Source organism: Emys orbicularis, chromosome 1 (assembly GCF_028017835.1).
Source record: "Emys orbicularis isolate rEmyOrb1 chromosome 1, rEmyOrb1.hap1, whole genome shotgun sequence".
NCBI lineage: Eukaryota > Metazoa > Chordata > Testudines > Emydidae > Emys > Emys orbicularis.
The window spans coordinates 17,045,929-17,073,573 of NC_088683.1; the positions used below are offsets into that span (position 1 = coordinate 17,045,929).

Here is a 27,645-nt window from a genome sequence, read left to right on the forward strand (position 1 = left end):
GTATGTCCCCTAATCTCTAATGAGCATTATCTGCTAAAAATATTCAGTCAAGAATACTGAGCATGTAAAACCGGTCTCATTATTCAAAAGCAGCGGCACGTACTGTGTTCTCTTCATCAGTTTCATTCTCCTTATTGGAGTCTGTGAGGTAATCGGTATTCTCTTCCTCTTCTTCCTCACCCTCCTCATCATCGTTGTCTGAGCACTCCTGAAATAGTATATTTAAAGTTTAAATTTTAATGACATGCTACATTTTAACATAATTTAATGAGAGAAACATTAAGTGCATTCACTGTTTGCAGCCCTCCTCACTGCCATGAAATGCTGTATAATCGATTGATTGATCTTTGATCACAACATGCAATGTAGTCTGCTTCCAATGATAATGCCATGCCATCTAGCAACATTTGCTGATCAGTTTTTGAATACTCATCTTACTGTCACACTAACCCTTGATCTGCGCTATGCACGGGTCCTCATCTTGTTTCCAAAACTTGTTCTTTATTGAACAAGTTATATTTTCCCCACTGAAACTGATCTGAAAGCAGACTAATTTTTTATCAAAGATTAAACTGACAAGCTGTTTTATGCAGTGTTGTTGAAGCTGTGCTGGTCCCAGGATATTAGACAGACAAGGTGGGTGAGGTAATATCTTTTATTAGACCAAAAAAAGAGAAAAACTTAGTGAGAGAGACCAACTTTTGAGCTACAATAAGCCACAGAAGTTAGAATTTTCAAGATCACATATATTAGTGTATTGCACACTTGCTTTTTTATTGGCTATATCAATTTGATTCAAAAGATTACTGAAGCAGTCTGAAGTAGTAATGAAGACTGACGTGATTCAAATGCGCCTTATTATCCCTATTACATAGGAAAAATGATGAACAGCACAAGGTGCCTCTTGTTTCCTTTAGTTTTGGTCCTTTATATGATAGTTAATGCATCTGCTCCAAAAACTGGTATAGGAGATGGCACAAAAATAGCTTTATATTTACAAATTAATAGCTATGCCGGGAGGTGGCATACTCTGTTGGGCTGAGCACAGGGTTGTGGACTGAGGGCAGCATTGAGTCCTAACCCTCCCTCTGCTACTATTTCTTTGGGCAAGTCTCTTGAATGCTCTGTGTTCACTTTTCCACATATGTAAAATGGGGATATTATTGCCTACCTTCCCAGGGGTGTTGAGAGCGATTACTAAGGGCCAGGCATTAAGGGCCCTTTTTGCATAATCTGAGCAAATGGATTTTTGTACAGGGACTCTCCATAGCAGCTAGGAGGTAGAATCCTTCCCTCCATGAAGCACAAGCAGAAATGGTGACTCCACAGCACATAGGGTGTAGAGTCCCACCTAAACATTCTCTCTGCAACTAGGGCCCTGTGCACAGCACAGCCATGCTGCATCCACTGACTTTGAGGCTTTGTGCAGGCCCACCACAGGGTTTAGGCCTTTATGATTTGCAAGTGCTAAGTATTATTTCCTTCTATGTAAGGACAGTGCAAAATAAGGTAAATGAATGTGATCACCTCTTCCTCTGGCTCATTTACTTCACTTTCATTTCCAGACTGTTCTTCTGTCTCTGCTCCACCTTCCTCCTCCTCTTCCTCTTCTTCCAGATTCTCTCCTTCCGTCATAGAATCTTTTGAATCTTTGTCATTCACAAGGCCTGAGAAATGAAAAATAGGAAGGGATTAGAAATAGAATGTGTTAGACAGGAAGCAATGTTTTGCTGTGGCATCACATAAAAATACTGTACTGATGTATGACAGTTTGAGAAACCCACTCCTAGAAAATGCTGACTAAAGTATTATGCAGTACTAGTGATTAAGTCTTGAATGATATGTGTATTTATAATTGTATAAGGTATTTCTTTCTGAGTAAAATCATAAGAGAAAATGGTTTCAAAACAACTCAAGAAAGGATTTTTACTGGGAATATTTAGGAATTTCCACAGAGCACCGATCAAGTAACCAAGTGTTACATCTCAAAATATCTTTGAAATTTCTTCAACTCCCCTGTACTACATTTTTAAGGCTACATTAAAACGACACAAACATCTTAGATGCTGTACATAAAATGCCAGATGCTAGAAGTTATTGGATCTCTGCAGTGAGACTTTCAGTATTCTTGGAGATTTATCAAGAACTGTACAGACTGTTTAAGAAACACTTCAGAGCATATAGTGAAAATTCCTACAACCTGTGTTAGGAACTCTCAATTCTCAGCTCATAGCATTACATCAAACAAAACCACAGTAAAAATTGTTGTTGTTACTGTGATTTATTATAAAATGAAACTCTCACAGTACAGTTCATAACTCTGGAAAAAACATTTAGCCTGTTTATGATAGATTCTTGTAAAACTGAAACTGATTTTTGTTTCCCTACTAAGGCCCTGAGATCCTGCAGTGAGTATGTATGTGCAAATCCTGCACACCTCGCAAAGCAGTAACCTAATGTCCCTATCCTACATTAGAGAGGGATCCTTCAAAGGGTCCCAGTTCATCTTACCATCTTCGCCATTGACAGACTCATTGTCTCCATCCCTGTTAAGTCTACTTTGTCTTCTGGTTTTTGTTTTGTATTATTTTGACTAGACAACCCACTCACTAATGCTCTGATTTCTTCATAAAATTATCCTTCAACCTGGTCTGTTCTCTTAGCTATATTGTCTCCTTTAAATAATTACAAGTGTATTTTAATTTTGGTTTGGATAATTTTGGATTATCCCAGACCTTGCTATTACTTCACTAAATATTCTGTGATATAATTTCAATTCTCCTTTATGGAATTGGACCCCATTACACATTATCAGATCAGAAAATGCAGTTGGTATATTTCAGCTTACAATTTAGTCTTAGAAATAGTTAAACTATTCATAAAAGTCATATGAGAATTTAATATGGCTCTGAAATATGGAAAAACAAGGTCATTTATTTTTATTTTTGAAAAAAACCTCTTGCTAAAGCTAAGCTATCCACTACAAAAATGGACAAGCTTCTAGCACACAGTACTCTTTCATACATTCTTTAAATTTTTTCATTAATCCACAAAGCCATTTTATACTCATGGGGATTGTGGTTTGAGCTAGCAGAGAATGATATTGATGCTAGTCTTGCCCAACACAGAAGATTTCAGCCAATGATTTTTCGAAGATACCCTTCAAAACTGATGTAGTCAGTACACAGTACCTTATTCATAGTTTAAACTATACGACCCATACACTTAGGATCTGTAGTTAGGTTAGTTATTTTGGAGCGCAAAGAAAGAACTCATTTCCATTCTCCTAGAACTTTGAGTAGCTAGTTTTGTTTCTTATTGCAGCAAGCAATACTTCAATCTACTCCAGCAAGTTTCATAACTGTGGAAACCTGAGCTGGGGACAAATTTTTGTAGCAAGAGAGATTTTTGGTTCTATGGGCCATCATGAGTGCATTAAATTGGGGCTTCAACACAAACCAACAATGATCAGCTCAGTACAGACTACCCCAAATACAACTGTATTGGCTATGTCCATGAATCCACTGCAGAAATCTTAGGCCTGGTCTACACTAACCCCCAAATTCGAACTAAGGTACGCAACTTCAGCTACGTGAATAACGTAGCTGAAGTCGACATACCTTAGTTCGAACTTACCGCGGTTCAGACGCGGTCCACACGTGGCAGGCAGGCTCCCCGTCGACTCCGCGGTACTCCTCTCGCCAAGCTGGAGTACCGTAGTCGACGGCGAGCACTTCCGGGATCGATTTATCGCGTCCAGACCAGACGCGATAAATCGAACCCGGAAGTTCGATCGCCAGCCGTCGAACTACCGCGGTAGTGTAGACCTGGCCTTATTCACATTGCTTCTTTAATCCCTATCCATGATTTGCGCTATAAGTCATGAAAAGCGACAAGGAAGCATTTTGAAAATATGCTGGCCAGGCTTTGTCAGAAAAGTCTGTGTAGCGTTCAAATCTATAGATCGCTAGAAAACAAGGGCAGTGCCTTTTCCTTGTTTCAGTTCCATGACTTAAAGTAGACAAATTTTAACCTACTCTAGTTTATTGTATAACATCAATTTGCTGGTTGGCTGTTAGACACTTCACTGATAACAGATTTATTTTAAAGTGTCCTAAAACAGGTCATGCAGTAACTTTTGCAATTTTATAGACACACCAGTTTAATAATATAAATCTATACCAGAAGCATGACAACAAAATACTGGGGCTTCACAGCACATCTCTACTCAAATGCTTATATTAAACAATGCAATATTTCATACAAGAGGATCCAGTACTCCCTTGAATTAAAAAACAAAACACATTCTTAGACGACTAACAAATTTATTTGAGCATAAGCTTTCGTGGGCTACAGCCCACTTCTTCAGCCACAAGTACTCCTGGTTTGTTTGTTGTTGTTTTTTTGTGCAGATACAGACTAACATGTCTGCTACTTTCAAACCATTCTTAGACGAGGTGCTCAGATACAGCCTTAATGGGGGCCATGTGAGGTACTTAGCTCAAACTTGGCAATGCTGATGTATACAATTCTTATCTATTAAGATTTTCTAAATGAATAGTGATTTTGGGAACCCCGTGGGTTTTTTTGGTACCCAATTGTAGACTTTAAAAGGACCTGAGTTTCAGAAAGTGCTGAGCACCCACAATCAGCCAGGGCCTTTTAACGGGTCTCAGACAGGGCACCCAATATCATAAGTCACTTTAGAAAAATCTGGACCTATGTCCTTAATAAGACTTTTAAATTAGCCAAATCTCGGTAATACTATTAATGGTAGGATATTGTTTTGTACTTAGTGGAGTTTGACTCAAGTTCTGCTCACGCATACACACTCCCTTCCCCCCAATTTCAGAGGCTCCAAGCTATCAATCTTCCTCGCTAATGATCATGGAATATCAGGGTTGGAAGGGACCTCAGGAGGTCATCTAGTCCAACCCCCTGCTCAAAGCAGGACCAATCCCCAATTGTTGCCCCAGATCCCTAAATGGCCCCCTCAAGGATTGAACTCACAACCCTGGGTTTAGCAGGCCAATGCTTAAACCACTGAGCTATGAATGAATGTAAATGGGGGTGGGGGGGTTAGCTTCCAGGGAAATTTTTTTCACCAGACAAAAAACTAATATATATACACATATATACACACACACACACACACACATATATATACACACACACACACACACACATATATATACATACACACATACATACACACACACACACACACACAGAGTATAAGTTTTAAACAAACAATTTAATATTGTACACAGCAATGATGATTGTGAAGCTTGGTTGAGGTGGTGAAGTTAGAGGGTGGAATTGGATGGGATATTTCCCAGGGAATGCCTTACTGCTAAATGATGAACTAGCATTCGGCTGAGCCCTCAAGGGTTAACACATTGTTGTTAACGTAGCCTCACACTCTACAAGGCAGCACAAATGGAGGGATGGGAGACAGCATGGCAGACAGAGACACACCTTGTGTGTGTGTGTGCGGGGGGGGAGAGAGAGGCGCAATGCCCCCTTTAAGTATGCTGACCGCACTAAGTACAATGCCTTTAAAAAAAATCAGGAAGTTGAGACAGCAGCTGCGGCCAGCAAGCTCTCTCCGTCCTGAGCCCTGTCCTGTCCCCACCCTGCTCTATATGGAGAAGGGGCAAGCGGGGGGGTAGGAGTAGGGGGGAGGGGGACACCCTGACATTAGCCCTCCTCTTCCCCCTCCCCTGCACAGCAAGCAGGAGGCTCCCGGGAGCAGCTCCAAGGCAGAGGGCAGGAGCAGCAGATGGCAGTGGGGAGAGGGACAGCTGAACTGCCAGCAACTGGCAGCCTGCTGGGTGGCTGCTGCACAAGGAACTTAGGGGAGCGGGAAGCTGACGGGGGGCTGCTGGTCCACCCTGGTTCCAAGCCCTCACCAGCTAGCTCCAACGGGCTGCTCTTCCTGCAAGCAGTGGACAAAGCAGGCAGCTGCCAAACAACGTTATAAGGGACCATTACACAACTTTAAACGAGCGTGTTCCCTAATTGATCAGCAATGTAACAACGAAACAACGTTAACCAGGATGACTTTAAGTGAGGAGTTACTCTACAGGGTGTGTGTGTGTCTGTCTGCCATGCTGTCTCCCTCCCCTCTATTTGTGCTGCCTTGTAGAGCGTGAGGCTAAATTAACCATGTGTTAACCCCTGAGGGCTCAGCCGAGTACTAATTCATCATTTAGCAGTAAGGCATTCCCTGGGAAATATCCCACCCCCTGACTCCACCACCTCAACCAAGCTTCACAATCATCATTGCTGTGTACAATATTAAAAACTGTTTGTTTAAAACTTATACTGTGCACATATTATGTATATACATACACATATAATAAAATATAGTCTTTTGTCTGGTGAAAATTTTTTTCCTAGAACCTAACCCCCCCATTTACATTAATTCTTATGGGGAAATTGGATTTGCTTAACATCGTTTTGCTTAAAGTCGCATTTTTTGGGAACGTAACTATAACGTTAAGCGAGGAGTTACTGTACTGGCTGAAGGAGCAAGTATGCAAACTTGGGTTTCCATGGACAGATTACTATCAAGAACTGTAACACTTTTAAACAGCACCTGAAATTTAATGATAAGAAATATATTTAAAGCTGTTCCAGTTTCACCCCCCAACATCCACTTACACTGGATGAGTTAAAAATCAAGGAGAGCAAGAGTTGCTACTGAGGAGTGAGCACCAGAAAAGCAATCTTCAGAGAGAAGGGAACTGTGTAGGGAATACAGAGCCTAACGAAAGGTTTCAGAGTAGCAGCCGTGTTAGTCTGTATCCGCAAAAAGAACAGGAGTACTTGTGGCACCTTAGAGACTAACAAATTTATTAGAGCATAAGCTTTCGTGGGCTACAAGCCACTTCTTCGGATGCATATAGAGTGAAACATATATTGAGGAGATATATATACACACATACAGAGAGCATGAACAGGTGGGAGTTGTCTTACCAACTCTGAGAGGCCAATTAAGTAAGAGAAAAAAAAACTTTTGAAGTGATAATCAAGATAGCTCAGTACAGACAGTTTGATAAGAAGCAAGTGTGAAAATACTTACAAGGGGAGATAGATTCAATGTTTGTAATGGCTCAGCCATTCCCAGTCTTTATTTAATCCTGTGTTGATTGTGTCTAGTTTGCATATCAATTCCAGCTCAGCAGTCTCTCGTTGGAGTCTGTTTTTGAAGTTTTTCTGTTTTAAGATAGCCACCCGCAGGTCTGTCATACAATGGCCAGACAGGTTAAAGTGTTCTCCCACTGGTTTTTGAGTATTATGATTCCTGATGTCAGATTTGTGTCCATTAATTCTTTTGCGTAGAGACTGTCCGGTTTGGCCAATGTACATGGCAGAGGGGCATTGCTGGCACATGATGGCATATATCACATTGGTAGATGTGCAGGTGAACGAGCCCCTGATGGTATGGCTGATGTGATTAGGCCCTATGATGATGTCACTTGAATAGATATGTGGACAGAGTTGGCATCGGGCTTTGTTACAAGGATAGGTTCCTGGGTCAGTGTTTTTGTTCAGTGATGTGTGGTTGCTGGTGAGTATTTGCTTTAGGTTGGGGGGTTGTCTGTAAGCGAGGACAGGTCTGTCTCCCAAGATCTGTGAGAGTAAAGGATCATCTTTCAGGATAGGTTGTAGATCTCTGATGATGCGCTGGAGAGGTTTTAGTTGGGGGCTGAAGGTGACAGCTAGTGGTGTTCTGTTATTTTCTTTGTTGGCCCTGTCTTGTAGGAGGTGACTTCTGGGTACTCGTCTAGCTCTGTCAATCTGTTTTTTCACTTCAGAAGCTCTAAGATATAACCGCATTTGCTCCAATCCCTCAGATAGAGACAAGCACCTACAAGATCTCTATCAAGCATTCTTAAAACTACAATACCCACCTGCTGAAGTGAAAAAACAGATTGACAGAGCTAGACGAGTACCCAGAAGTCACCTCCTACAAGACAGGGCCAACAAAGAAAATAACAGAACACCACTAGCTGTCACCTTCAGCCCCCAACTAAAACCTCTCCAGCGCATCATCAGAGATCTACAACCTATCCTGAAAGATGATCCTATACTCTCACAGATCTTGGGAGACAGACCTGTCCTCGCTTACAGACAACCCCCCAACCTAAAGCAAATACTCACCAGCAACCACACATCACTGAACAAAAACACTGACCCAGGAACCTATCCTTGTAACAAAGCCCGATGCCAACTCTGTCCACATATCTATTCAAGTGACATCATCATAGGGCCTAATCACATCAGCCATACCATCAGGGGCTCGTTCACCTGCACATCTACCAATGTGATATATGCCATCATGTGCCAGCAATGCCCCTCTGCCATGTACATTGGCCAAACCGGACAGTCTCTACGCAAAAGAATTAATGGACACAAATCTGACATCAGGAATCATAATACTCAAAAACCAGTGGGAGAACACTTTAACCTGTCTGGCCATTCTATGACAGACCTGCGGGTGGCTATCTTAAAACAGAAAAACTTCAAAAACAGACTCCAACGAGAGACTGCTGAGCTGGAATTGATATGCAAACTAGACACAATCAACTCAGGATTAAATAAAGACTGGGAATGGCTGAGCCATTACAAACATTGAATCTATCTCCCCTTGTAAGTATTTTCACACTTGCTTCTTATCAAACTGTCTGTACTGAGCTATCTTGATTATCACTTCAAAAGTTTTTTTTCTCTTACTTAATTGGCCTCTCAGAGTTGGTAAGACAACTCCCACCTGTTCATGCTCTCTGTATGTGTGTATATATATCTCCTCAATATATGTTTCACTCTATATGCATCCGAAGAAGTGGGTTGTAGCCCACGAAAGCTTATGCTCTAATAAATTTGTTAGTCTCTAAGGTGCCACAAGTACTCCTGTTCTTTTTTCTTAGAGCCTAACGAAGGTATTGGCAGAGGTAAAGGGAATGTGACTAGAATGGGAGAAAGGGTGATGAGAGAAAAGAGTACTACTAGTTTTTGCTTCCATGCCAGCCTATTTAGAGAGCATGCAGCCAACCCATCAGACTAGTGAAATCCTTTTAACTAGCATCTCCACCACATAAAAAAACAACAACTGTTAATAATGGTGAGAGCAGGTAGCAGCAATCTTCCCTCTATCATACTGATTAAATGCCAAGCAAAGATGTTGAGGAGCACTATGCTTGCTCGACTTGCTATCATACGAACAAGAAATATAATAATAATCCTAGCCACTTGTGATCACTACAAATCACAAGCCGTTTTTGCTAGAGTAGGACTATTAACCTTTTAGTCTTGATTAAATTTCCATTTTGACAGTTACCATAAATTTAGGCAAGCAGAGTGTCTTTCCTACACAGTAATTTCAACTGGACACTATATTCCTCCTCACTACATGTCAAGCTGCTGCACCAAATTGTTACACGTTCATTTCCAACCGTGTATTGGCTCCTCTCGTATGTACATGTAAATAATTTGTAAAGTTCTTCAGGATGTCTTATTCTTATATTTATGCCACATATCTAGCGATAGATAGGCGTATGTGTCAAAATACAAAATATTAACACAGGCTAGAACAGTGTCAAGTAAATAGTATAAATTTTTTTTTTGGTCATATACCCATTTTAATTATCCGGAATGTTTCCCGAATCTCAGAAATAAATCCATAGAAATACTAATCTGACAAAATTACTAAAATCATGTAGGAATAGATTATGGTTTGGAGTTTGGTCAGATCCCTCATTAAAACTATTCCAACAAAATCTTTTCCACTGAAAACATTTGCACCTATCATAATAGCTTTCAAAGATCTGAACAGAGAAATACAGATAAGAATCTTCTGGACCCTATTCTATGTATAGTCATAACAGCAAAGGATTAGTGACTATCCTACCATATGTGTATCTAACTAGGAGAAAAAGATATTGGAAACTCAATAGTTGCTCATTCAATAGCACCTTTAAAAATAACAACGGTGATCTGCCTGTCTGGTGCCACAATGAAACACAATGGAATGCCATTCCCCAAAACTGGCTCATTCATGCTCCAGGAATGAGGAGATCCCACTACTGTACTGGATGCAACTGGTCTACAAAAAATGGTTCAGAGGGTGGAAATTACTTTGACTTGCAGCAGAAACTGCTGGGCATCTTTGAAAGGAATATATTAAAATGCATATAGTCATAATTTGCCTTTGGGGTGGAGTTAGAGATCATAAAAGCAGTAGTTTAGATCATGCCATAAGGAAGGGAAAAAATTTCACCTAAAATGGTTTCCATTCCAAATTTGTTTTTTTCTTTCTGATCATCATAACATATAAGGAAGTCAAAGTCTGATATTAATACTAAATTATATTTGAAGAATTTTAATTAAATGAATAGCACAGTGAACCAAATGCAAATTCCTCTTAAAAATAAAAATCAATGCATAATTTCTCCATATATTGACCCTTAAATTAAGGGATTACTTTGAGAACTGAACTGATTTAACTAGAAGTAGCGTGGATCAAGTTTTTGCCTATAAATTAACACTTGTAAGTGAAAAAATCCACAAAAAAGCCTCTAGTAAAACAGGGCTTCCAATTAGAAATTAAAAATTATAAAATAAATCCGTTCAACGACTGAATACATCAACAGCCAATGGCACTGCATAAAGATTTTTTTTTTTTTAATGCATCACTGCCCTAGTGTTTCCAGATATAAACATTAGGGAGTGTTTGGTCAATTGAGCTGTGGGGTCCCCATGGCCTGGTGTTTGCTCCTGATGCTAACTAATTTCAACACAGATAACTTTGGAGTGTTTCATAAATTTACACCACTGTAGTTGGAACAAGAACAGGTTTACCTTTTAGTAACTCACAAATGCAGCACTAGTTTCCATATGCTCTTTAAAGAAAGCAGTCTATGAATCCAGTTTAATAGAAGCATAAAGAGAACAGAAGTAGTGTTTATATTTAGCATAAGTAAGGGAGTCACATTCTCATCGAGTAATTTCCTCCACTGAAAACTGTGAGCCTATTTATGAGCATTCCAAGGAAAATATAAAAGATTCAAAATGTCTGACAGTCAGCTTTCTAGAAATAGAGCTGTGGTCAGTAAACAGAATAGCAAACAGGTTCCCTTGTTTTATTGTAGTTCCAGACTATTCCAGTTTGACAAGAACTGCTATTGCCATGCCTAACATAAGAGTAAGCCAACATGTGTCTTGGAAAATACAGGATTATACTGAACCTTTTCAATCCAGTGAATAAAGAATACTGTAACTCCACATGACACAACTGTCATTTCTTCCTCTTATGCAGACCACCAGTAGCAGTTCCTTGATGACTTTTATCCAGCAGAACTTTTATGCATCCTGAAGGGAAGGAATTTCTTCCAGAAAGCCATTCTGTCAACCACTTCCTAAAGTCTCCTTGACTCATTAAAGTCTCTTAAAGAGTGACTTAGTTTGTCTCCAGATCTGCTTGCTACTTGCTAAATATTCCAAAAGTTCAAGCAATAGTATTTCTTCTACTTTATTTCTGTAATACATCATTGTTAAAGACCACTGTTAATCTCTCTACATAGCAAACATTGGAACACTCATGACATTTTGTAGGCCTAGCCTTAAAGAGAAAGATACTACATGGTCAAGTTTACCCTTCCTAGAGTGCTGAAAAAGATGCCCAAAGCACCATTTTCCTCATCTATTTAAGTATTCACTGGAGACAGGCTAACATCACACTTCTATGGATGAAAAGAACTGTATATTTCAAAGCTCTTCCAATAGGTGGTTTAGTAAATAATTTGATCTCCATTTTATGGAATGGTGTAAATGAGGGTCAGAGAGATTTCGTGAAATGCCGAAGGTGGCGTAGCAAAGTCAGGGATGTTACACAGATCTTGACACCCATCCTTATGCTTAGTCCACTGGAGCCCAGCTGCCCCTCTATATGCATTCTTGAGTGTGCCTATGGAGATACAAACAACAAATACACTAACACTCTCCATTGTCTTTCCTTGAAGACTATCAAGATGGTTTTCAATCAATTTAAGCTTCAACTGCTATGAGGCAGGTAATGCAGAAGGAAAACTGAATGAAAGGGGTCAAGGGAGTTGTCTAAGGTCACATGTCAAGACTGAGGAACAGAACTCAAATGACCCCCAGTTTCACATAATATACACTAGACCACATTAGTAGGCACAATTGTTCATTTCAATGACTCGATATTACAATACACATTTTCATGCTTATTTGAATGCCTTGTCCTTAGGTTTGCCGACTTGGTAATATTTAAAAACCGGACACTCCAACAGGAGTGCCGGAATCTCCCCTGTCCTGCCTCTTCCCCCGAGGTCCCACCCCTGCCCTGCCTCTTCCCCATAGGCCCCCTCCCCTGCATCACTCGCTGCTCTTCCCCTCCCATCCCCACCTCCCGGGTCAGGAGGGATTTTCCTGCGGAGCTGGGACCCAACGAAGGTAGGAGGTGGCCCCGGCTGAGGAGGAGGCTGGAGCGGGTGATGACTTGGCGCCTCTCCCGCTCGTAGTAACCAGACATTGTCAGGACCCCTTTTCAACCGGACTTTCCAGTCAAAAACTGGACATCAGGCCACCCTACTTGTTCTACAAGTCCAGTGTTTGACTGTAATGGTCCCATATACCTTAAAGGAGTCCAGGTAATAGAACCAATGGATATGCTTGTGTGTGATGAGCTACTCAGCCACCAGGACTGCTGGATGCACTAAATACTGTACCAAAGCAGCCAAAAGCTCTTGTGTACTAACAAAGTTAGAGTTGGTGGTTTTCCTTTTCCTTTTATACCAGTCATCATAAATAAAAAACATAGTCACCTTCATGTTTAGTGTTTCTTTAGATACATCAAATTAATATGTTACCCAGATTCAGAACAGGTCAGGAAATGCAGAAAAAGGTTAAAAAACACCCGAAGGATAGTTTTCAGAGTGGTAGCTCTTAGTCTGTATCAGCAAAAACAACGAGGAGTCCTTGTGGCACCTTAGAGACTAACCAAATTTATTTGGGCATAAGCTTTTGTGGGCTAAAACCCACTTCATCAGATACATGGAGTGGAAAATACAGAGGCAGGTATAAATACACAGCACATGAAAAGATGCGAGTTGCCTTACCAAGTCGGGGGGGGGGGGGGGGTCAGTGCTAACGAGCCACTTCAATTAAGGTGCAAGTGGGCTATTCTCAAAGTTGACAATAAGGGAGGAAAATCACTTTTCTAGTGCTAATGAGTTCAATGTAATCAAGGTGGCCCATTTCAAACAGTTGACAAGAAGGTGTGAGTAACAGCAGGGGGGAAATTAGTTTTTGTAGTGATCCATCACTGAGGGATAGTGATAGTAGTCGTAGTAATAATAATAATAATGACAGCGTAAAAGACATGAACAACTGGCTTTGATGATGTATTATTTCTTACCTAGTTTTATTAAGAATTCTCGTTCCAAATCTTGTACCTGCCTGACAGATTCTTCCAAAGAATTGCAGAGTTTTATCTTTGGTCTCAGCAGTTCTAGCGTATCACTGATCATATAGTCAATGTCAATAGGAAATGGATGGTCTTTTGTCCAAACTTCCAAATTCTTCTTCCACCAAACATACCTCTGAAATATATAACATGAGGATGTTTTGTATGTACTGTACTTCATGTTGACTGAAGCTATTTTACCAAGAAAAAAGACATTACCAAAACATTAAAGAAAATGTAGATGCATACAAGTCACTAAAAACATACTAAATGCATGTATCCTGCTAAAACAGTTTGAAACAATTCAAAGAAAATCCCTAAAATAAAAAAATCCATACGGAATTTTAAAGTGACAATCCAGATTTTAAATTACATAACTAAATAAATCATCTATGGCAACTGAAAATATTACAAAAAATAGGAACAGAATGAAAATACCCTTTTTAGGGGCAGATTTTTCAATGGGAAATGGGCACCTACCTGCCCTTTGTGCATTTCAAAATCCCTCTTTAATTCTTGTACAAATGCAGCCATACAAATCATTCTTTTTTAAAAGGGAAGACATTTTTCACAAACATGAGAACGTTAAAACTTCAGGTATCAGTGGGTGATGCTTCTATCGAAAGTATGAACATCTTTATAGCAAACCAGCACTATATTCATCTGTAAGATGCAAAGTAAATTCTACCCTTATATATACAAAAGTGTATTTAAGGGCAAAATGAGAGAACAATGAGGTTGCGCAGGTGCATCTGAACGTAGAGTATGATCAGCAGAACCTTTATTAATGGTGGTGATGTTCAAGCCAGAAACAACTCAGTCTGACTTTCAGATTTTCAGGACTAACAGCAATTAGGGAAAAACATCTTTTTAATTTTTAGACTGATCAAATTTGATATGTATTTACTGAGACAGAAACATGGAACCCCATAATATTTTAAATAATCACTTCTTTAGTTTAACCACAAAGGAACTGAATTACTATATATGCTAATTAGGGCTGTCGATTTATCGCAGTTAACTCACGTGACAAACAAAAAAATTAATCACGATTAATCGCAGTTTTAATCGCACTGTTAAACAATAGAATACCAACTGAAATTTATTAAATATTTTGGATGGTTTTGTACATTTTCATATATATTGTATTCTGTGTTGTAATTGAAATCAAAGTATATTATTTTTATTACAAATATTTTCACTGTAAAAATGACAAACCAAAGAAATAGTATTTTTCAATTCCCCTCATACAAGTACTGTCGTGCAATCTCTTTATCATGAAAGTGCAACTTACAAATATAGTCTTTTTTTGTTACATAACTGCACTCAAAAATAAAACAATGTAAAACTTTAGAGCCTACAAGTCCACTCAGTCCTACTTCTTGTTTAGCCAATCGCTAAGACAAACTAGTTTGTTTACATTTACAGGAGATAATGCTGCCCTCTTCTTACTTACAATGTCACCAGAAAGTGAGAACAGGCATTTGCATGGCACTTTTGTAGCCGGCATTGCAAGGTATTTACATGCCAGATATGCTAAACATTTGTATGCCCCTTCGTGCTTCGGCCACCATTCCAGAGGACATGCTTCCATGCTGACGACGCTCGTTAAAAAAAATGATGCGTTAATTAAATTTGTGACTCAACTCCTTGGGGGAGAATTGTAAGTCCCCTGCTCTGCTTTACCTGCATTCTCCCATATATTTCATGTTATAGCAGTCTCAGATGATGACCCAGCACACGTTGCTCATTTTAAGAACATTCACTACAGATTTGACAAAATGCAAAGAAGGTATCAATGTGAGATTTCTAAAGATAGCTACATCACTCGACCCAAGGTTTAAGAATCTGAAGTGCCTTCCAAACTCTGAGAAGGAGGAGGTGTGGAGCATGCTTTCAGAAGTCTTAAAAGAGCAACACTCCAACGCGGAAACTACAGAACCCGAACCACCAAAAAAAGAAAGTCAACCTTCTGCTGGTGGCATGTGACTCAGATGATGAAAATGAACATGCGTCCGTCCGCACTGCTTTGGACTGTTATCGAGCAGAACCCGTCATCAGCATGGACGCATGTCCTCTGGAATGGTGGTTGAAGCATGAAGGGACAGATGAATCTTTAGCGCATCTGGCACGTAAATATCTTGTGACGCGGGCTACAACAGTGCCATGAGAATGCCTGTTCTCACTTTCAGGTGACATTGTAAACAAGAAGTAGGCAGCATTATCTCCTGCAAATGTAAACGAACTTCTTTGTCTGAACGATTGGCTGAACAAGAAGTAGGACTGAGTGGACTTGCAGGCTCTAAAATTTTACATTGTTTTATTTTTGAATGCAGTTTTTTGGTATATAATTCTACATTTGTACGTTCAACTTTCATGATAAAGAGATTGCACTACAGTACTTGTATTAGGTGAATTGAAAAATACTATTTCTTTTGTATTTTTACAGTGCAAATACTTGTAATCAAAAATAAATATAAAGTGAGCATTGTGCACTTTGTATTCTGTTTTAATTGAAATCAATATATTTGAAAATGTAGATCATGATTAATTTTTTTAATCAGTTGACAGCCCTAATGCCAATACTCCTCCACTGCAGTTATCTTTTAAATTCCCTATTTTTCTTTTGTCCTTCTAAATTAAGTTAAAAGAGATTAACACAAGCACTCGAAAGTCCATGAATGTTTCAGAATATTCCATGGAGTTACCATGGCATCATCCAGTTACATTTGACATTTTAATGCCATTTCAAAAATCTCTCATTAAAACTATGAACATCAGAAGGGATTTAAAAAAATCATTACAGAGCTTGTAGAGTTCACAGTCAGGCCTCAACTCAGCAGAGTATTTAAGCATGTGCTCAACTTAAGCATGTGAATAGTCCCAGGGAAATCTACAGGACTGCTCATGTGCTTAAATTTAAACACATTTAAATCCCTTGCTGAACTGGAGCCCAAATGATAAAAATCGAAGTGTACAGATTCTAGATACTGTATAGATAAATCTTTAGGACCATGCGAAGATACACCCATCACCCAAAGTTAATTTTAAACACAAAGTTTATTAATACCTGAAAGTACACAAGGAAGCAATCAAGCTTCCGTTTGCTGGAACCTCTGTCAAAATATTGCCCACAGGTATCAAGGATGGTGCAGACCAGTCGAATTCGAAAAAGATGTTCTGGAGGGTCCAGTGGACTAGCAGTACCGTCAGGGTTCACACCAAATGATGTAAATGAATATAGAGTTCGAAATATTACAGCTGACTCGACCATTCGGTAATTGTAAAGTTCTCCCAAGAACTTGGCACTGCTGATCCGTCGCTGATTAAACTTTGGCTGGTTAACCTTGAACAAAACCCAACATTTACTAGTTTAGTGCAAAACACACATTTACTTTTATACAGGTGGACACAATAGGAATTACTATAAGGAGCCTTACAGTCTCCATTACAGAAATGTAAACTAAAAAAAGTACATTTTTGCTTTAAATAATATTGTCACTCCTTGATATAATTTGTTACAATAGAGCCCAAAGTAACTCTATGTTCTATCTACGTATTGCAGATAGCCATATAACCTGGCCAATCAATAGATATCATAAAGGTTTGAATGAAGCCCAGTCCTGTATTATTTAAAAGAATGTTTCTGGAATTTGGCTTTTTTTTTTTTTTTTTTTTTTTAACATATCTAGAAAAAGCTTTCGATAACTGTGAGCTCTATCAAATTATGGACTTCCAAAGAAAATGATATTTAAATCCATGGCTTCAGACATTTAAATACTAGACTAGAAAAGCATTATAAATAGTGCATAGGGAACAATCTTACTATGGCAAGGGAATGAAGTAACTACCCTAATAACCCTCTCTCATTTTTATTCTGACTTTATGATTGACCTTAAAGAAAGCAGCTGGCAGGTAGGTAGAAAAGTAATCAATCAAGCAATGAAAAACATTTTCCATAATCTCTATTTCTATTTTTAAATTATATTTAGAAAGGTTTTATTGTAATGTTTCTGTTAAACAAGTGAATGAACTTATAATATATATGTATATATTTTACCTCCATGCCTAGGCGAATATCCTCTAGCACTCCATCCACAACATGAATTCCAACATCCTCTTGGTAAAGTACCAACCCTGCTAAGAGGTTAGCTACACAGTGAATACTATTGTATTTCACATTCCAGATGTTGATCATACAACATATAACATAATCTTTCACTTCAGGATCCTGCCAAGGCAATTTGCGCATCTGTCTCAGGACCTAAACAAGATTTGTAAAACACAATTAACAATTCAGTAGGCAAAGCTGGGTGGATTTATGTGTAAATGGAACCTGTTCTATCTTATAGTCATTACAAATGCCACCCCCAAATAATATTTGTGGCCTCTTTCTAAAGAAATACCCCCACCTATTCAGAAGTGGATTCGTGTGTTACCCAAATGAAGTAAATCTAATGGATATATATCCCAAGCCATGGGTACCTAATCTAAACCCTACTCCATGAGAAGACTGGTGGTCCTCTCCAGCTTGTCATTTATCGAGGCGCTCTCAATCATTCAGGAAGCCAGTAAGAAATCATGTTACCGGGAGTAGAAAGATCTAGAACTACCACCTCACTACAAACCCCAAGACCATCTTCTTCTGAAAGGCTCAGATAGCAGGAAGCACCACTTCATCAGTGAAGCTGGCACTTTATCCCCTTTTTCCTAAAATCCAAGGAAATTAGCTGATACTTGTAACGGGACTCAGAAGAGTAGAACTATAATATTGGAACGGCACTGAAAAAAACCTAAGATTAAAACAAAATTCTACACTTCTCTTGAACAAAGTAAACAGAGTCACAACTTAAGTAAAGTTGATCTGAAACCAAACATGAACCTTAACATCTAAGCTACGCATAGAAATTGTTTTAATGTGGAAAGTGAAGACTACAGAATAAAAACAAGGAGTCTAATATACCCTGAACTTTTAGGGTTAGATTCTCAACTGGCATAAACTGGTGGAGTTCCATTGCTGCTAACGAAGCTCCACCAATTTACACCAACGAAGGATCTGATCCTTAATTTATATACATGTGTTATTTATTTTGCCTTGTACTATTAAAAGCATAAAGGGAGACAGAAACCCAGACCACTTATAAAAAGGTTTGGAATACATTTGGTCTGACCTAATGCAAACACTGTGCAGGATGGAAACACTTCTCCCAGATGCTTACCGTATTCACTCAGCACTGGATGTTTAACCAGGGGTACATGTACCCCTTGGGGTACGCAGAGGTCTTCCAGGGGGTACATCAACTCATTTAGATATTTGCCTAGTTTTACAACAGGCTACATAAAAAGCACTAGCAAAATCCATACAAACTAAAATTTCATACAGACAGACAATGACTTATTTATATGGCTCTATATACTATACACTGAAATGGAAGTACAATATGTATATTCCAGCTGATTTTATAATGATATGGTAAAAATGAGAAAGTAAGCAACCGTTCAGTAACAGTGTGCTGTGACACTTGTATTTTTATGTCTGATTTTGTAAGCAGTTTTTAAGTGAGGTGAAATTTGGGGGTACGCAAGTTAAATCAGACTCCTGAAAGGGGTACAGTAGTCTGGAAAGGTTGAGAACCACTGGTCTAACAGACATCCAAAGTTATACCCCAGAGATACTGTAGACTCTCCCTGCATACGTCTTAGAATAAGACTGGTGTACCTTTAGAGTTTGAGAGCCTCACCACCCAGTGTGACTTCTTGAGAAACCACAGTGTTCTTTTCTGGGACTTGTATATTCTCAGACCTACTCCTCTTCTCTTCCTGGAAGACTAAAATCATGGCTGGAGCTCTACCTGGACATCCCCATTGACTCACCTTAAAATATCTTGCCTTGTTAGCATGCACATGGCCTCTGATTTTAATAGCTCAAACAGTGTGCCTGTCTCTAATATAATCCTGAACCAGAAGCAGTTTCTCCTCTCCTGGGAGTATTAAACATTAATCTCAACCCTGCCCTCAGACACTTGCTGTGTTCCAACTTTCTTGGATCCTTCAAAACATGTCAGATCTGGATAATTCAAAACCTCTTCCCATCTTTTCAACCTCAATCGTTTACATGGGTCAAGCAGAAGCCTTCTTTAGTTAACTAATGACTCATCCTTTCACTCTCAGGTTCTAAATGAGTACCTATAATTATTGTTCTTGTAATAAATAATTTAAGAGGAAGAGTTGTGTCATGTCACAAGTACTGCCATCTACCACATCAAGATTTCACATGGATTCACCTTCTCAGTGGTGACCTTGGAGAGATCCTTGTAAAGAAGCTTACGAATATACTCCTGCAGAGGTGGGCGTTTCTTCCTCACAGTTTTTTCAGCAGGAGGGGGATTACAGTAGTAGTATGCATTCTCCACCATTGTGACATACCGTGCGTCGAGATGCATTGCTTGTTTCTTTCTCATCATTTGTTCCTAGAAACAAATAAAACATATCATGTGAAAAATGTTTCTCATTAAGCTATTAAATTTCCCTCACGCCAAAAGTCTTCATAGTGTAACTGATGGGTGGCTGGAGGCAGAGTGCAGAGAAATAAATTACAAGTATGTTGCTTGTGATGGTTGGGGGCAGAACTCAACAGCCCTAGGGCTAATTTCCAGTTTATGTCTTATGTTCCTAAAGCTCATGCTTCAGGGTTTCGGCTGGCAACTGGGAGAGGTCAGGAAGAGATTATTTTCCCCGCGATGTATTCTGGGAGGTTTTAAAAATCTCCTGCCTCAGAAGCATCAGGGATGGCCAAAACTGGAGATGGGACATGGGACTGGGTGGGCTAGGGCTCTGAGGTGGCACCGAGCATTCTCGCACTCTCAGGTGCTTGGCTGGCTGGTTCTTGCTCACACTCTCAGGGTCTAGCTCATCGCCATACATGGGGTCAAAAAGGAATTTGCTCCTAGGTCAGACTGGCAATGATCTTGGGGGTTTTTCACCTTCCTATGTAGCATGTGGGCATGGGTCACATGCCAGGACTATCTGAGTATTTCTAATTCAATCATTTCCCTGCCATTGGAGGGCCCTCAAGCACTGGTGAACCTCAGTCCCTCCTAGTCGCACGTAAGTCTAGTTTCCTGTGGGCCTCATTTACTTTGGACTCATTTCCATTATTGGGTTTAGTGTGCAGGTCCTGGGTGATGTTGGTGGCCTATGATATACTGGAGGTCAGACTAGATGATCAGTGGTCCCTTAAAACTCTATGACTATGACAAAAAGGCTGGGAGCCAGGAGCTCAGCACTCTCTCTCTGCCTTTAGAGGGAAAAGGGCCTGGCTGCTAGGGAGCGTACCTGGGTACCTAAGGTAGAGCAGGGCTGGGGGAAAGGCCAAGGGAGCTGGGGAGCTCTGGCCTAGGAAAGCCCCAGACTGCAGGCCTAGTAAGGCCTATTAGGTACTGGGTTGCAGGGGGCAGCCCACAGGTAGGCAGAGGCAGCAGGTCCAAACACCTTTGCCTGTGATGAGTGGCTGATACACTGCAGTCTGCCCCAGTGAACGGGGGCTAAGTGATGACTGGCAGTAGCCAAGACTGAGACGAAGTGGGGATAGTGGGTGGGGGTTCCCCTGGGAAGGGGAGACCCAGAACTGTGGGGTTACTGCCAGGGGGCAGCACCCCAGATAATGGGGCACTGGGTCCTGGGAGGGACTCAGGGGCCAGAGTGAGGTAAAGCAGATCACCGGCCTGCAGAGGGCGCTCCGGAACTGGGATGAGCTAATTCCCGAGGACGACCAGCAGGAGGTGCCGCAGAGGTGAGTCCACACCCTTACACCTTGGGTGTGGTCATAGTGTAACCTTGTCTTTGAAAAAGACTGTAAGGGATGAGGATAACTCATTAGAGCCCCTATCTCTCCCACACTTCGAGCAGAAGTAATGGCTACTAGAAATGTAGTTTTCCTAGCGAGGTGTAGAAGTGAGGTGGTGGTAATGGGTTCAAAGGGGAGGTCTGGTTAGACACCTGAGGACAAAGTTGAGGTCCCATGTCAGTACAGGTCATCTGATTTGTGGGAAGAGGTTACCTGTGCCCTTGAGAAACCTTCTTGTTGTAAGATGAACGAAAACAGAACAGTCTATCTTATGACGGAAGGCAGTGATGGCTGCAAGATGCACCTTTACAGATCTTAGCGAGAATCCTGATTTTTTTAGTTTCAGCACAAGCGATAGTGGAGAGAATATAGGAGTCATGTGCCTCAAGTCACACCAGAGTTGGAATCTCTTCCACTTTTGACTGTGAGAGAGACAAATAGCTTCCTTCCTTCTATGTAACAGCTCCACCTTTCAATCCTTGGAGCAGGTCATTTCCAAGCCTTTGAACCATCGAGGAGCCATGCCTTGAGCCAGAGAACCTGCAGATTGGGCTGATGGACCTGGCCAGCGTTCTGAGAGAGGAGATGATGAATAGGCTCAAGAGCAAATCGCCAGTAGAATAAGGTGTGGAAACCACATCTGACTTGGCCACATGGGAACTCTGAGTATAACTGTGGCTCTCTCTTTTTTCTTTTTTTTAAATCTTGAGCAGGACCTTGGATATTAGAGGAATCGGTGGAAAGGCATACAAGAGATCTGTGTTCCACTGTAGGAGAAAGGCATCTCTGAGAAAGTGATGACCCAGGCCGGCCCTGGAGCAAACTGTTTTGTTTCTGGCTGTGGCAAATAAGGCTATCTTTGGGACTGCCCAATGTAGAAATATGCTGTGGAGAATGGAGGGATTTACTTCCCATTCATGATCCTGGGAGAAATTCCTACTGAGAGTGTCCACTGTAGTGTTTTGTATGCCTGGGAGGTAAGCTGTTGAGATGTTGATTTGGAGGCAAATGCACCAATTCGAGAGTTTCACTGCTTCGGTACAAAGGATCTTGCTCCTCCCTGGCAGTTTATGTAAAACATACATGAGATGTTGTCTGTCAATCTTTATATGCTTTCCCTGATCAGTGGTAGGAAATATGTACAGGCATTCCTGACTGCTCTGAGTTTTAGTAAGTTGATATGTAGTGTGAACTTGAGTGGGGACCATTTGGCTTGAATAGTGTGGGTGTCCAGGTGGGCTCCTCATCCCAATAGGGATGCGTCTGTTGTGATTATTAAAATTAGGGGTGATTGTGACTGTCTTTCCACCAGTCAAGGGCGTTGCTGGCAGAAGTCTCAGGGATGGCCTGGACTATTGAGATTAAGTTGACTAAGGTGTTGAACCTGTGTGAGGGAAGGAAAGCTTTAGCCTCTACTGCATCTAGATAGGCTCCTATGAATTCCAGGGCCAGATGGTATTCACCCAAGAGTTCTGAAGGAACTCAAATGTGAAATTGCAGAACTACTAACTGTGGTATGTAACCTATCATTTAAATCAGCTTCTGTGCCAGAAGACTAGAGAATAGCTAATGTGATGCTAATTTTAAAAAAAGGCTCCAGAGGAATCCTGGCACAGGCCAGTAAACCTAACTTCAGTACCAGGCAAACTGGTTGAAACTACTTAGAACAGAATTATCAGACACACAGATGAACATAATTTGTTGGGGAAGAGCTAACATGGTTGTTGTAAAAGGAAATCATGCCTCACCAATCTACTAGAAATCTTTGAGGGGGTCAACAAGCATGTGGACGGGGTGAACCAGTGGATATACTGAGCTTAGACTTTCAGAAAGCCTTTGACAAGGTCCCTCACCAAAGGTTCTTAAGCAAAGTAAGCGGTTATGGGATAAGAGGGAAGATCCTCTCATGGATCAGTAACTGGTTAAAAGATAGGAAACAAATGGTAGGAATAAATGGTCAGTTTTCAGAATGGAGAGAAGTAAATAGTGGTGTCCTCAGGGGTCTGTACTGTTCAACATATTCATAAATGATTTGGAAAAAGGGTGAAACAGTGAAGTGGCAAAATTTGCAGAGGATACAAAACTACTCAAGATAGTTAAGTCCAAATCAGACTGCAAAGAGTCACAAAGGGATCTCACTAAACTGGGTGACTGGGCAACAAAATGGCAGACGAAATTCAATGTTGAGAAATGCAAAGTAATGCACATTGGAAAACAATCTCAACTATACATATAAAATGATGGGGTCTAATTAGCTGTTACCACTCAAGAAATATTTTGGAGTCATTGTGGATAGTTCTCTGGAAACATCCACTCAATGTGCAAGGAAAGGGATAGATAATAAGACAAAAAAATATTATATTGCCTCTATATAAATCCATGGTATGCTCACATCTTGATTACTGTGTGCAGATGTGGTCATCCCATCTCAAAAAAGATATATTGGAATTGGAAAGGGTTCAGAAAAGGGCAACAAAAATGATGAGGGGTATGGAACAGCTTCTGTATGAGGAGAGATTAATGAGACTGGGACTTTTCAGCTTGGAAAAGAGACAACTAAGGGGCGATATGATAAAGGTCTATAAAATCATGACTGGTGTGGAGAAAGTAAATAAGGAAGTGTTATTACACAAGAATTAGGGGTCACCAAATGAAATTCATACGCAGCAGGTTTAAAACAAACAAAAGGAAGTATTTCTTCATACAACGCAGAGTCAACCTGTGAAACTCTTTGCGAGAGGATGTTGTGAAGCCCAAGACTATAACAGGGTTAAAAAAAGAACTAGATAAGTTCATGGAGGATAGGTCCATCAATGGCTATTAACCAGGATGGGCAGGGATGCAAAATAAACCATACCAACAAGGTGGGCCGTGTCTCTAGTTGCAGTAAGCTGGTTCTGCAGAGGTCTCTGGTTGGTTTGGTCCCTGGTAATAGAATGGAGAGCCTTCAACAGAGACTGAAGAGAAACTGTCCTCCTCCTCCTCCTCCTCCTCTGGCAGAGGTGGAGCAGTTATGGATGCTGAGGGAGACTCCATCAGTACAGCACGCATGCCAGGAAAGTGAGATGTGATTGGTACTTAGAACCTGTCGGTGACAAGCAAGGGCTATTCAGGCGTTTCTTAAACCAGCAAGTCCCAAGGAAATCAAAATTCCTGCTGTACCGGAACGGTGGGCAGTACCGTTGAGGTAAGATGAGCGGAAGTAGCCAATATAGAAGGAGCCAATGGTACTGGAGGTCTCCTGTGCTCCGATGAATGACTAGAAGGTGTTGATCTGGTCTTTTGCAGAGCCGAAATACTCGGTACCCGAGCCCTACAGTACTCTGTCGTTACCGATTTAGAGGAACTAGTTTTCTCTCTACCACTCCATTCACTCAATGGTACCAATCTTCTGGAGCCTGAACCTTTGGGGTCTTTAGGTTTGCTGGCCATACCTGTACCTGAGGACCCAGCAGCCTTGTGGGTGCCGAGTCGGAGATCAGTTGGTGCCCCTTGTCAGGGATTGTCTCTTTGTAGCAGATTCTCTACCCAAGGGATTTGTAGACCACTTTTTGAGAGGAATTCAAAGATTTAATCTTCGAAGCCGCCGGAGAGTGTTGAGCCAAGGAAGTCAATAGACTCAGCCTAATCAGGGACCATTGTATGGCGGGTTCCTGGGCCAGGATCAGAGGCTGGTCAGAGTGAACTTTCCACCATTAGTAGCCGGAGTTTTAGCTCAAGGTTCTTTCCGGCTCTTGATTTTAATTTTGGCAGAAAGTACACCTCTGAGGCATGTGTGACTCCCCGAAGCAGTGAATGTGGTGGGAATGCCCATCACTGACCAGGATTGCTTCACAGCAGGAGAGGCAACATTTAAACCTGGGAGAGCCAGGCATGCTCTGTCCGGGTTTCACTTCCCCAAAGGGAAGAGACAAGGAAAAATAACTAAGGACAGTGAGTTAGCTATTCTAATAACAAGAGGGAGAAAAAAAGAGGTTGTGTATGGGGGGAGGAGGTTCAGAAAAAAAAAGGGGGAGTAGTAACACTAACTAATGGAAACTCTATGAACTAACACTAACTCGAACCAGAAAGTAAGATGTAATTGAGATATTATCAATGTGGATGCTGCTGAGGCTCCATCGCAGGCTGAGGTGGTTGAGAAGGAACTGAGGGGGTGGTTTGCTCACCCAGCACTATCTAGCCCCAATGCAGGGTGTGAGATGGGGAAAGCACATGCAGGCCAAACAGACCCTACTACCTAAAATCTCTGATCTGAGGTGCAGGGAGCACGAACACCCACTACTCGAAGAAGAAGGTGGTTTTCAGACCCCTTGGTGCTCTCAGACTTATTAAATATATTCCTTTCTGTAAATGCCTTTGTTTCAATCTCTCTCTTTTTACATAGCAAAACCTAAGATAGGCAGCAGTACAGAAAAACAAACATGTCGGCGACTTAAAAATACTCATCATCGTCAGTATCAATGGAAGTAGAAAGTTCACTGCTGCACTGCAAAGACTAAAAAGACTGTTCCTTTTTGAATTAATACAGCAAGTCCTGTAGTCCTTTTAAAATGGTTTAGTACTAGCTCACTGAGCTATAATTTTTTGAAATTCTCAATGGGTCCTGATGTTATAGATTTGGGGGTTATTTTAGAAGGGACGATGGGAAAAACTACCTAATTTCAAAACATACCAACAATAAGACAGATACCAAAGAACAGGAATATTGGTGTCTGTGCTAGAGCTATAGGAGTATTTTATATCAGCTGAGAAGTCTCTTTACATATATGCACGATATAGATCCATTTTTAGAGAGGAGTAAGATAAGAGCACAGATCTGGGAACCAGGAACTCCTGAACTCTGATTTCAGCTCTGACACTTCCTCTGTGGACATCCCTGTCTGTTTTTCCAAGAGTAAAATGCTGACAATGCCTACTTACAATGGAGGAGTAAAATAAGAATTAATGTTACAAAGGAGCCTTCAAAATGAAAAACCTAAAGCGCCAACTAAATTTAAAAAATAGAACAGTGGTACCATCACAGGATGTGCATAAAGTACTCCTGGGGGCATTCTGCACCAAAAAATTAAAAATTCTGCACACAATATCTTAAAATTCTGACATTTTTATTTGTCAAAATAGCACTATATAATCATGCCAGTGTCAATTATTTTGGTAATTTATTTCAAAATACCTGTCAGCAAGTATGTCTAACAATAAAGACACACACAAAAATTCCCCTGGGTGTAGAGAGTTAAAGAAACTACTATGATAACCTAGTTCCTATTTCTCTGTCCCCTCCTCTCTCCCCCAGAGCCCAGCCGGGGGACCAGACACCCACAACCCGTCCCCCCCCAGAGCCCACCTGCGGCCCCACCTCAGCCAATACACCCGAACCCCCTCCTCCTCAGAGCCCAGCTGCGGGCCCCCCCTTGCCCAGACGCCCGTCCCCCTTCCCTCCCAGAGCCCAGGGATCCAAGAGGGAAAAACAGCCTGATGCTCTGTCCCAGGCTTGCAAAGAGTTTCCTGCATGCCGCCCTCTCCTTCCCTCAGGGCACGCTGGAAACTGCAGCTGCCAGGAACCCTCTCCCTCTCCCCAGCAGTGTCTTCTATGTGCAAGCTGGGCTCTGCCGAGTCCAGTGGCCCCTAGTGGTGGCTAGCAGCACTGCAGCCCATTTTAGTGGGGGAAATGAAATTTTGTGTGCGCGTTAATTTCTGCAAAATTCTGCATTGCGCAGTGGCACAGAATTTCCCCAGAAGCAGGGCCAGTGCAACCCATTAGGCGACCTAGGCAGTCGCCTAGGGCGCTACAATTTGGGGGGCGGCGACCGCGACGGTATTTTGGCGGCAGGACCTTCCGCCGCCTCTGTGGGGGGGCGGCATTTCGGGGCGGGACTTTCCGCCGCCTAGGGCGGCAGAAAAGCTGACAGCGCTCCTGACCAGGAGTAATAAAGGGCAAGAAAAGCATGTAAGCACATGTTAAACACTGAACACGTGATTAATCCCATTGACCTCTCTGGGACTATTCATGTGCTTAAAATTAAGCATACGTTTAAGTCCTTTGCTGGATCAGCATCATAATAAGCCTATGAAATCATGTAATAATATTATAGCCATGATCTTTCCTTTCTTCTTTCCTTCACCATCTCCACCCCACTTTGTTGCACTCACTTTTTGTATCACATTTAAAATTAAGTTACAAACTTCTTCGATCAAGGACTGTGTATAATAAAGTGCCTAACATGCTTTTGGTGCTGTATAAATAACAATTAGAAAGGAAGCAAGTCTAGTTGCTAAAGTACAGGAGGAGTTAGAAGATCTGTGTTCT

At 41.1% G+C, this 27,645-nt stretch overlaps 1 protein-coding gene across 1 annotated transcript in view; it reads right to left on the reverse strand.

Moving 5' to 3' along the window:
- Window positions 1-27,645, reverse strand: part of UPF2 (UPF2 regulator of nonsense mediated mRNA decay) — a 110,981-nt gene that overhangs the window by 27,250 nt on the left and 56,086 nt on the right. Inside the window, exons 12-17 of the mRNA XM_065404731.1 lie at window positions 19,777-19,962; window positions 17,553-17,756; window positions 16,563-16,838; window positions 13,445-13,628; window positions 1,528-1,667; window positions 104-208 (exon numbers count right to left, since the gene is read on the reverse strand). Coding sequence (XP_065260803.1) covers window positions 104-208; window positions 1,528-1,667; window positions 13,445-13,628; window positions 16,563-16,838; window positions 17,553-17,756; window positions 19,777-19,962 — 1,095 coding nt within the window. The remainder of the gene's footprint in view (window positions 1-103; window positions 209-1,527; window positions 1,668-13,444; window positions 13,629-16,562; window positions 16,839-17,552; window positions 17,757-19,776; window positions 19,963-27,645) is intronic.